The following is an 11,433-nucleotide window of genomic DNA, read 5'->3' as shown; positions in this document are numbered from 1 at the left end:
TAGCTTTGACACTTTTAATTAGACTTTCCCATCGAGTATTTGATAAATATTTCACAGTTAATCCAAGAACATTATCAAGTAAAATTTTACATCTCTTTGTAGAACCCGAAAACAATGCATATATGTGTTGAACAACTCCAAAAAAAGAAATAGCTTTAACACAAGAATGTGCCATATCACCAAGAGTGAGATTTAGACTATGACAAGCACAAGGCATGAATAATGCTTTTGGATTAATTTCAAGAAATCTTTTTTGAACACCTTGGTGCTTTCCTTTCATATTAGAACCGTTATCATAACCTTGTCCCCTCACATCATCAATATTAAGATCAAGAGACTTCCAAACATTTTGTAGTTCATCAAAGAGTCCTAATCCAGATGTATCATCCACATTTAAAAACTCCAAAAAATAACTCCTCAATTTTAACTTTGTTATTTAATATATTAACACATCGAACTATGAGTGTTAGTTGTTCTTGATGGCTCACATCAGGCATACAATCAAGAATTATGGAAAAATATTTGGTCTCTTTAATGATCTTAATGATAGAATTTCTCACACTTTGAGACAAAAGGGAAATAAACTCATTTTGAATTTTATGTCCAAGATAATGATAATGAATTTCATGATCCCGAATGCGTCTAACATGATCTTGCATAATCATATCAAACTCTGCAATCATTTCAATCAATCCCAGAAAATTACCATTGTTATCTTGATATAGTTTTTCATTGGATCCTCGAAATGCAAGATTATGTTTAGCAAGACATTTCACAACTGAGAATATTCTTTGTAACACTTGTCTCCAACGCTCTTTCTCTTTCATAATCTCTTCTTGCAAATTTTTATCGATTGTTTGATTTTTATCCAATCTAACTCTCAATTCATTCCAAGTATTCATATTAGTCATATGTTCAACATTATTTTCAAGTTGTTTAAGCCTTTGGCTAACCATCATTTGCTAACAAACTTTCATTACTAATCGATTTGAACAACTTGCAACAAAAACAATATATTTTGTCAACATTTTTGGAATAAACTAACCATTTTCTATCACTAGTCTCACCATTGCTCAATTTTCTAGAATAGCATGCATATGAGAAATGTCTATAATATTTATCAACAGGAAATTCAAGATCCATTTCTCTTATAGGCCCTTTTCAACTAATATATCCCTCACATTATTGTCAAGATTCTCCCAATTTATAGGATCATATATATTCAAATGAGGAAGTGTTTCTTCACCAATGCCTAAATTTTCAACATTTTCATCAATTGACACATCATTAAAGTCAATTGGATCATTCACTTCATCATTCACATTTTCAGAATTTTCAGTATGTAAATTTTCAATTGATTGATTCAAAGTTTCACGAGAATCAACCTTTTTAAACACAAATTTATCAAGAACACCTTTTTGTGACTTCTTTAACTCCTCTCTGGCTTCCTTTTTTTTTCTTTTTTCACTTCCAGACAAATGTTTTTTAGGCAACATCTCATCAAAGAGTCAAACACAAACTAATTCTAATAAATAAGTATAGGAAAAGAACAATTGCACCTAGATTCTTCAATTAGAATTGTAACAATTGCACCCAATTTCCCAATTTGATAATTGACTCTGTTGACATAAATATTAATAGTTATAACATGAACACCAAAATAAAAACATCAAAAAGCATCAAGCGAACAGAGCCTTAGCAAATTGTATCAATCATCCTTTTAAAGCATTTAAGTTATAACAAAAGTTCACTACACACAAGACAAATCATAATTTAACACCAAAAATATATGCCAAAACTTTACTACACACAAGACAAATCATAATTTCTTGAACCAACACACAAACCATAGAATCAATACAAGAGTCTTTATCCATTCGTTTTTTTATTTCGAATACAACAAGAATAAAAACAAAAATTTATAAAGCAAAATAGAGTCAAAGAGAAAGGGGAAAGCGTTACTTGTGAGTCATCGGAGCTTCCCATCGGCCATCGAAGTCGGGTTCATCGGAGAAAACAGAAACCAAAGTTCAGTCTCGATTTAACTGTTTAAGGGCGTTTTGGCCTTATTTATGCGATTTTCAGTTTTGATTTGGATTAAGGTAAATAGAGCGGTGGTCGATGAGATGCTGAAGGTTTTGGAGAAGACAACTGTGAGTTGCAGAGAAAAATGGGGAGAATGAAACGGCTTTTAGTGCTTATTAAAGAAATGGGGGCCTATTTTATAATTCAGTTGTAATATAAATGGTAGTGGTACAATAACGTTCATGTCAATTGCCATCTAGCTTTTAGTGCTTATTAAAGAAATGAGGCCCTATTTTATAATTCATTTGTAAGAAAAATGGTACAATCACGTTCATGCCAATTTTCAATATTTGTCATCCAGCTTTTAGTACTTATTAAAAAAATAGGGACCAGATGTTGTGGAGTCTTTATACCCATTTCTTTTTACATATCTTCTAGGGTAAAAGATAAAAAAAATTTGAGTTTTTAATAGTTAAATTATTTTTTTTTTAAAAATAGGCCCCTCCAAGAATGGGCCCTAGGCGGTCGCCCCACGCCTAGGCTCAGGGCCCTGGTGGCAATTTTGCTGCTCATTGATGTTATTGGATGAGACTTTCATCTACAGTTCAAACCTGCAATAATACCTTCTCGGCCATTGAACATGAACTTGGATCTAACCTGGAGCACCCACTTTTCCGCAGTGAGAGTTTTTATTTAGAGGTGAATATTTGATCAATTAAAAAATAAGTTAATCTATTTGATTAATATTATTTTGTTATTTAAATTGTATTTGAAAATTTCGAATCAAGTTAATTGAATATATTTATTGGAATTTTTATTCAAATTTAATCATAATTATTTCTACATTCCAATTTAGAAGAATCTGTCTAACCTAACCATATACGATAGCATATATATTTCTTTTATATATGATCACCACATACTAATTTGACATCCATGCAACTCAAAAGTAACATTGAAAATGTAAGGATGCTAATAATTGGATTAAATATAAACAATAGAGGCTAAATTCTTTAAAAAAAAGATTAAATTCCAAAAGTACAAAAAGTATGGGACTAAAACCATATTTTAACCATTCTAAAACAGGTTTATAGATCATCCTTCTAAAGAAGGAATAATTCAATTATATGATCAAGAGTAAAACCAATGTATGAGCCAGAACGAAGGTGAAGACGGCAAGCATTTTGTAGCCAAATGCTCTTGCAGACATAAGCATTTGCAACGAAGACATGGTTAAACTGGTTGGTGTTCTTGACCAAACTTACTAATTAAAGACCAAGAACGCTTCAATATGACCTCTTCAGGCAAATAACCTGATTTTCCAAGCCACGATACAACATTTCCACTTCAAACCAAAAGAATCGCCACAATACCAAATTGCTTGCAAGAGAAAAATAAACCTCGGGAGAATAGACAGTTCAATACTCCATAATGACACACTGGGTGCTAATAATTGGTCCAACCATACAAAAACAGCGAGAAATTTCCTCATGTTCTTTAAAATGTCGAGTCCACTAGCTAATGCAAATAAACAACAATTCGAGACAAGGTTTATTCCCGAACGTAGCTACTCTAGCTAAAAACCAAAACCTCGTCCGACATTCTTAAGAGCCAAATTACAAAATCGAAATTGGAACAAACTGAAATAAGATATTCAAAGAGTCAGTGTTCCCATCTCAACTCCGATACAGAGCCAACATACTTTCCTAGACTTGAGCTCACCATTGTATTACTCCCTTACCGACCAAGTTATGATGGACCCTGAAAATTTTTGGAGCAAAGCTTTAACTTTAATCCAAAGCGGAAATAAAATCAGAAATAACCACAAAAACAATTGGATACCGCTTTCCATCCACACCCCAATAATGTCTTATCCAGCAAGAAACTTGCTAGTTGCCACAAGTTTCGACAAGATTATGAACATCCAAGGAATTGAGAAAGACGAGATGAACAGAACCAATCATTTCCCATTATTTATTAAAGCATGCAATAACTCACCTAATCAAGCCCATTAAATCGATTTAGTATCGATTGTAAGCTTTCCCAAAATCTTCACGCCTCTGATGCTGAAACACACCATAAGAGTCATGAAGCCTGGAGGAATAGTTTTCCATAGGATTTGGGTACCTGCCCCTAGAATCCACGGGTAAACTAGCTCCAGCATAATGAGAATGGACTGATGATTCATCATATTCAGAATAAGCCTGCTGTTTATAACCACCAAAGCCTGAGGCAGACATTTGTTGCCGTGCCTGTTGCTGACGCCTCTGGGCATCCAATTGAAGAAACTCCTCCCACTGTTTTACATGTGTGTCCCTCAGTATAGCTGATTTCTTGGTGTAGTTCTCTCTCATCTCATTGATTGTCTAAAATTTGTAAAACCGGAAGTCAGAATCAGAATTTCCATACTGCTACAAGCCTACAACAAACAGCGGAATGGCTCTGCCTGCATCATTCAATGATGAAGACCACGCAACAGTTCTTTCTTTTTGTTCCCCGGTGTAAAAGAGATCAGATAATTCAATGTGACAGCTCATTGACAAGGATAGATACCCCACATGGTCATCTCTAACATTCAATCCACACCATTAGAATCCCCATATACAACCTAAATGAAGTATGCCTTTCCATAAACGTATGGTCTAGGGTGTAAGATTGGCTCTACGAAGATGAATACGGAGATAGACCGATAGACAGACAATGAAAAAAGGGGGGGAATCTATGCAGCACTCCAAAAATATGTTGTACTAACTAAGAAACAAAGCAAGAACAAAAATAAATTTTTCCAGCTTCAGAATTTTGAAATTCACGGTGCTCATTGCAGTTAATTAATGTTCAAAAAAAATTACAATCCCATTCTGATAACTAAAGTTTAATTTTTTTAACCATATCCCAGAATGATCAGGGCTTATCAAAGAAACCATTTAGCACCAAAAGCACTCTTGATAATCAAACAAGATAAATATCTTACCTCCCGATGCTTATAATTCTCTTCATCTTCTTCCTTATCACGAATTCTCCCAAGTTCCATTGCCTCTCTCTTATATTCCAACTCCAACTCATCTAACGTTTGAGGGAAGGCATGGTATTCGAACTGATTGCCAGATTGCAAATCAGATCCCCGTCTCCCAGTATCCCATCCATCAGTTCTATAAGCTCCCATGTTTCGATTATGACCCTCATAGTTATTAAATGAGTTACCCACATAAGGCAAACGACCTGGGGATTTAGAGTGGCTCGAGTGTCCTCTAGCTCCATCATTACCATAAGCTTCATGAAATGAAGAGAATGGTAAGCACTTGATTCAAATGCGGAAAGATCAGCTTTTAACTAGACATACAATCTTATATTCATAAAGTGAATCCATCCGTTGAAATCCACAAATGCTTTCACTAAATAAGTTCGTTTTAGAGACGATTCATTCAATTCAGACCAAAACTTGACAATACTTCAGAATCGTACACATAATGCTTGAACATAAGAACTTACCTCTTGCTGCAAACAAATGATAAGCAGTAAGCAGCATTATTAATATGTACAATAAAAAATTATGAGTACATAATAACCTAGACAATAAACAAGTCACGAGCCTGGGATTACCAGCTTTATATTGATGCCGTAAACATATCCTATGCTGTCCCTACCTTGCGGAGAATCTCTAGAAATTTTCCGTAGATCATCACGGACACGGTCTTCCACAGCCTTATCTTGCCTACCAAATCGTTGTTGGAAGTGTGGTGAATTATGTGGCCCTAAATGAGCCCTTTGTGATTCAGGGCGTCGCAACCGTGCACCAACAGGACTTCGTTCAGGGGACCTTGATCTGCTCATGCGAGAACTAGAACCCCGTTGATCACTTTCATCCTTTACTTTGTGTACAGCATCCACACCCTTTTTCAATATTAACCTATCCTTACCACTAACAATTATAAATTTCTCATCCATTTTGATTTTGCAGCCAATATCTTTCTCGATCCCCCGAATAACTTTCTCTGTGAAAAGAGCTCTTACATGTGGGTCTCTAGCGGGTACTCTTTCAAAAAAATCTTGAGACTTGCGATTTGCTCCGAGAGTGGCGGGACAACCCTACAAATGTATGAAACAGAATAACACTTGAGGAAACAAGGGGAAAATCTTCTGTTCTCAAGGAAAGTCAGTCAAAAAATAAAAAAAATGATACTCTACCTCACTTAAACAGGGCTCTCCAACATTATACAAAGGTTTTTCATGATATCCATTATTGAAGCAACTAGTTATTAAAATAAAAATACAAACCCATTGATATTTAAACCTGAGTGAAGTGGCCTGATTCTCCACATATTTTGCAAATCATTTCTTCTTCTTTCCTCTTCTTCCAATTCCTCTCAGTAGCCTTGGATTTAGCCTCCCAAACCTTAGCTTCCCGGCTGGTGAAGTCAGTGGGCACCGCATTAGGGTCAGGCTGTTCTTCTTCCTCATTTGAACCAGCATGAGGACGTTTGTTTTCTTTCACCCTATCTTGTGCCTTGGAAGCTGCGGACCCTATCGGACCAGTGTATTCCTTGTAAAGTTCACTGAAATCATCATCGATATCTGGGTCTGGTCTGCCTGCCATTGATATTAAAACAAACTAACCATATACAATACCCTGCCCAACCAATTACATTCATCGTTATCTATCATCTGGAAGCAAAATTTTGAGAACCAAAAAAAAAACGCAGGGAACATGTATAATTCTAATAAGCTAACAATTTCCAGCAGAATTCATAGGTTTTGAATTGGCTTCCCATAAATCTATTTATAAAACTGCAATACAGAAAATTCATTCCAGGTAGCAATTAGCAATTAATCAGTTCCACCGGTGAAAAAAAATAAAATACCGGGGGGGGGGGGGGGGACCTTCTGAGCGGCGAACGACTTATACGACGAATATCAAATCTTCTAGGGCTGTGGCTGTGATAGCGGCTTTTACTTCTGTTTTTGGGACACATCTTCGAGGTTTTCTTTTAATAAATATTTCATTTGTAACCCTTATTTTTTATAATCTTCATTTAAACCCTCTTCTTTTGAAATTTATATTTTCACATCCCTAATAAGTTTCTCACTATCATCTTTCTATGAAAATCTTATAAATTTTGATGTAATATAAAATTATTATTTGATACATAATTTTTAGGTTAAATTACATAAATGATCCTCTAAATATAGGATATTACTTTACTAAATCCCTCAATTATTAAAAATTATAAAATAGTCCTTCAACTATAGAGAATTATTTTGTTGAGTCCTTTAACACAGCATGCTCTTTCATAGTTAAACTATGTTAACATATTGCTCTATTTCCAGGGGCAATTATGCTTTTAATAGCATAACTTCTGGCTCGCATCCTCAAGAATTTGCTATGAGGTAAGTTCTTTTCCCATAATTTTTTTATTACTTTTAACATTTTATTCATGTTCAAGAAATTTGATGGAGCGTCTTTGTTGTTTGCTTGTCCCAGACCTGTTCCCAATCTCGGTGACTCAATGGGAGGACGTATGCCACCCAATGCATCATATCCTATGCAACACATTTCTACAAATTCACAACCACGGGGTGTTTCTCATTGGAAAAACCCTCAAGTTGCAGCATGTCATGGTACTTACCAATCATATTCTCCAGTTCAGCACGAACACTCACAACCAACTTCACTGCCATTGCAGCAAACACAAACTCCACAGGAAAGTTCTCAATCATCTCACCCAGCTGTCTCTGAGCAGAAACAGTTGCCTCTTATACCACCATCATCACAGGTTATAGCCCAGCAGAATTCAAATGTGCCCAAGCTAGAGGTTCAAGGTTTATTTTATAAATTTAGAGAAAGTATTTTTATTTTATTATTTTCTTTATAGGAGTCTGGAAATGTTAAATGCCAAGCACAAATGTGGCTTGAGAATCCAATTTATTGTTGGAGCTTTTATCTGTTGAACTTGAATAGGAAACAGATGTAACTATCATGTCAATGTCATTTGCCCATGTAGATGCCTATCAAAAGGATCCCTTTCAATAATATTAACACTCGTCTTTTTATTCACTTATCTTTGTTCATTTTTTCCTCTTATGATAATGTGCTTTAATTGAAAATTCGACTCCAATTTCTCATGTTTCTTCAGTTTCCACAGAGTGGAAGTGGCCAGGCAATTGCTGCTACTTCAGTTGCGCCTGCAGGACCGCAGAGTCTTGAGACTTTGCAAGAGTGTGATTAGAGTGAATACACCTGCCCATAGGGGAACAAGTACTGTTATAATTGCGTCACTTGTGAAAGCAGAATAATTTTCCTGCCTTACTCGGTTGTTGCATTTTGCAGCTTGTAGTTTTTCTTTCCAAGTGACTAGCAATCTGTGTTGCAATGGAATAAGCCAGAGGAATTCGCAGTATTTGAGAAACTGTTGCAGAAGCAGCAAAATCAGGTGAACATATTCAGCCCGACTTGACTGGTCTTGCAGACCAAGTTTCTCAAAGTCCAGAGGTGCAGCTTCAGACCAGCCCAATGCATCAGAAACCCAAAGTTGAACAACCTTTTTCTACAATGGTTAGAAATTACAATATATTTTTGAGAAAATAATCTCAGTGACCAAAAATCCCAGATAATATACGATTTTGATCAACTTTTTTTAGATTTGCGAAAATGACCAACAAAATCGCAATGCGATCTATAATTCGCATTGCGATCTCCACTATCGCAAATTCGCGTTGCGATAATTGAAAATCGCGTTGCGATTTTCCGTTTCGCGTTGCGATAGTTGAAAATCGCGTTGCGATTTTCTAGTTCGCGTTGCGATAGTCTACAGTTGTCGTTGCGATTTTCCAAATTCGTTGCGAAAATCGCGTTGCGATTTTCCAGTTCGCGTTGCGATAGTATTCGCGCGGACGTGTCGAAGACACGTATTACCACGACCACGACCACGACCAGACCAGACCAGACCAGACCCGACCCGAGACGGACGGCGGCGGCGGCGCGCGAGAGTCCCCCTTGTTCTCTATCACTCAACAAGGAAGTGGGAAAGCCAAGCCTTAAATACCATTCTCAATAGTGTTTCCAATACTATGTGGGATTGAGCATTACCAACACTTGTTTCCAATACAATGTGATTATTCAGGAAACAATTAACAATCATGCACCTTAAAACAACTGAATCAGCAACCAATTGCATTAGTATTATACGATTAAATATGTCATAATTAAAAGTCAATCTACAATCAATCGCGATTATTGCAATTTTAAGCAAAACATTCAAAAATAATATCACTATTTAAGGCTCAATCCCACATAGTATTGGGAACAAGTGTTGGTAATGCTCAAATCCCACATAGTATTGGAAACACTATTGGGAATGGTATTTAAGGCTTGGCTTTCTCACTTCCTTGTTGAGTGATAGAGAACAAGGGAGACTCTCGCGCGCCGCCGCCGCCGTCCGTCCGTCTCGTCTCGTGGTCGTCGTCGTGGTAATACGTGTCTTCGATACGTCCGCGCGGATACTATTTTTTTAGAGAAAATTCTTAAGAAACAAAATCTTTTTTTAACTATCGCAACGAATTTGGAAAATCGCAACGACAACTGTAGACTTTCGCAACAAAAACTGTACACTATCGCAACGAATTTGGAAAATCGCAACGACATTGTAGACTATCGCAATGCGAAATGGAAAATCGCGTTGCGATTTTCAACTATCGCAACGCGAAATGGAAAATCGCAACGCGATTTTCAACTATCGCAACGCGAAATAGAAAATCGCAACGCGAAATGGAAAATCGCAACGCGATTTTCAACTATCGCAACGCGAAATGGAAAATCGCAACGCGATTTCCAACTATCGCAACGCGAAATGCAACGCGAATTTGCGATAGTGGAGATCGCAATGCGAATTAGAGATCGCATTGCGATTTTGTTGGTCATTTTCGCAAATCCAAAAAAAGTTGATCAAAATCGTATATTATCTGAGATTTTTGGTCACTGAAGTTATTTTATCTATATTTTTTTGTTTAAACTTTTCTTGTTATTTCATTTTTCTCGTTGCACCCTTTTCCAGCTCAGAGTCCTTGCAATCAAAGTAACTGATGAACAACCGATACAGATTTTTTTATTTATTTTAATGCAAAAACTTCATAGAATTTTCTAGATGTATTTTGCGTCTGTGGATGCTGCTTGTCAAACTCGGTTTCCTTATTATGTCATTCACTTGGGGGCTGATTCCGATTTTCCAGGGACTGGACCATTTGGAAATGAAGTCTGAAACAAGTCCTGTTGTGGTTCCAACGTGTGTTTAACTGCAATCAGGTGGCAGCATCTGCATGCTATGGACACTTTGGTTGCTGTTGTGATTTTGATAGGAAAACTCAGATCAGGAACACATTAACTTGGGTTTATTTTAGTAAAGGACTGTAGTTGCAGCTTTGTAAAGTATGTATTAGACTTAGGCGGAGGGATGCTGCGGTTTAAATATATTTTGATTGTTAGTTCCATGGTGTTTATGACTGCAATTGTTTTACTTATATTGATTGTGATCGTAATTTTAAATTATTCTAAAAAGGTTTATTTATTAGTGTAATGAAAAGCAACAGTCAGTGGTAGGACCTAGGAATTGGGTAATATGTTTATAACAATTATCTTAAATTGTAGATTTCTAAAAGTCAAATGAATAATAAATGTTTAATTAAATTTTATTGAAATTTTGAATGGTCGAAAGTAGTAATTAATTTTATTTAAAAAATTGTGCTTTAATATAATATTAAAATCGACACATAATTTTATACCATTTTATTTGATAGATTTTACTTTCCATTGATTCGTAAATTATAAATAATGCAATGATTGCATTTTAGGATAATGTTACGTTATTGGTAAAGTCAAGAGACAATAGGCGAATTACACACCTATCCACAAATTATGAGGGCAAGTGTCGCACATCCACGCAGTTCGAGTACTCTAAAAAAATCCCAGAAAGATCGGTAAAAAAACAAGGCGGGTGTGGTGCAATACATGCATGATGCATGGTGTTTCATCCATCACCAGGTTAAGAAAAAAAAAGGTGAAAATTTAAAGGGAAAGGTCTATAAAACTTGATATAAATTCCACTTAGAGTGATTAGTTGAAGGAGTGTTATATATTAGGGACAATATAATATTTAATTTAATTTATTAATTCAAGATATAAACAAAATTTTATCACAAATAATCAGATGAATTTATATTTTAATAAAACATTATTATCTCAAAAGGTTATGTTTGTGTATTTTATATGAAAACATTGGAATTGAAGTTTAGTACTTATGTAATTGTGATTGGGTAAATTATATTTTTAGTATTTAAATTATTAATTTTAGCTCATTTTAATATTTTAAAACTAGTAGTTTTTGTTTTATTTTAGTATCGGTCATTAAAATTTTTAGA

General features: G+C 35.4%; 2 protein-coding genes across 4 annotated transcripts; one reads left to right on the top strand and one right to left on the bottom strand.

Annotated features, from left to right (window-relative positions):
* Positions 1–3,449: 3,449 nt before the first annotated feature.
* Positions 3,450–7,030, bottom strand: LOC120186298. 3 transcript variants are annotated; one of them, XM_039190276.1, is made up of 6 exons: positions 6,897–7,030; positions 6,317–6,653; positions 5,670–6,111; positions 4,997–5,295; positions 4,024–4,391; positions 3,450–3,786 (listed from the first exon to the last, which is right to left on the bottom strand). In XM_039190276.1, the coding sequence occupies exons 2-5, from the start codon at positions 6,617–6,619 to the stop codon at positions 4,047–4,049; spliced, it is 1,389 nt and encodes a 462-aa protein (XP_039046207.1). In that variant the 5' UTR covers positions 6,620–6,653; positions 6,897–7,030; the 3' UTR covers positions 3,450–3,786; positions 4,024–4,046. The 3 variants fall into 3 exon arrangements, with proteins under 3 accessions (XP_039046207.1, XP_039046209.1, XP_039046208.1); XM_039190278.1 differs by having other exon boundaries at positions 6,317–6,652; positions 6,904–6,925; XM_039190277.1 differs by lacking the exon at positions 6,897–7,030 and adding an exon at positions 6,864–6,873 and having other exon boundaries at positions 6,317–6,652.
* Positions 7,031–7,352: 322 nt separating this feature from the next.
* Positions 7,353–8,454, top strand: LOC120186300. The gene is made up of 4 exons (XM_039190280.1): positions 7,353–7,410; positions 7,505–7,835; positions 8,157–8,312; positions 8,394–8,454. Exons 1-3 carry the CDS (start codon positions 7,406–7,408, stop codon positions 8,247–8,249), a joined length of 429 nt encoding a protein of 142 aa, XP_039046211.1. The 5' UTR covers positions 7,353–7,405; the 3' UTR covers positions 8,250–8,312; positions 8,394–8,454.
* Positions 8,455–11,433: the final 2,979 nt, after the last annotated feature.

Source organism: Hibiscus syriacus, unplaced genomic scaffold (assembly GCF_006381635.1).
Source record: "Hibiscus syriacus cultivar Baekdansim isolate YM2019G1 unplaced genomic scaffold, ASM638163v2 tig00113337_pilon, whole genome shotgun sequence".
NCBI classification, from domain to species: domain Eukaryota; kingdom Viridiplantae; phylum Streptophyta; class Magnoliopsida; order Malvales; family Malvaceae; genus Hibiscus; species Hibiscus syriacus.
Note: the sequence above shows the minus strand (reverse complement) of the source record. Positions and strands in the feature narration are given on the sequence as shown.

Excerpts from the sequence above, each read along its gene's own strand:
- LOC120186298 (XM_039190276.1), bottom strand. The coding sequence starts at position 6,619 with ATGGCAGGCAGACCAGACCCAGATATCGATGATGATTTCAGTGAACTT. Across the intron at positions 5,296-5,669 it reads TTCTAGAGATTCTCCGCAAG|CTTATGGTAATGATGGAGCT; the intron begins GTAGGGACAGCA and ends CATTTCATGAAG. Across the intron at positions 4,392-4,996 it reads AGAATTATAAGCATCGGGAG|ACAATCAATGAGATGAGAGA; the intron begins GTAAGATATTTA and ends TACAAATTTTAG.
- LOC120186300 (XM_039190280.1), top strand. Across the intron at positions 7,836-8,156 it reads CAAATGTGCCCAAGCTAGAG|TTTCCACAGAGTGGAAGTGG; the intron begins GTTCAAGGTTTA and ends ATGTTTCTTCAG.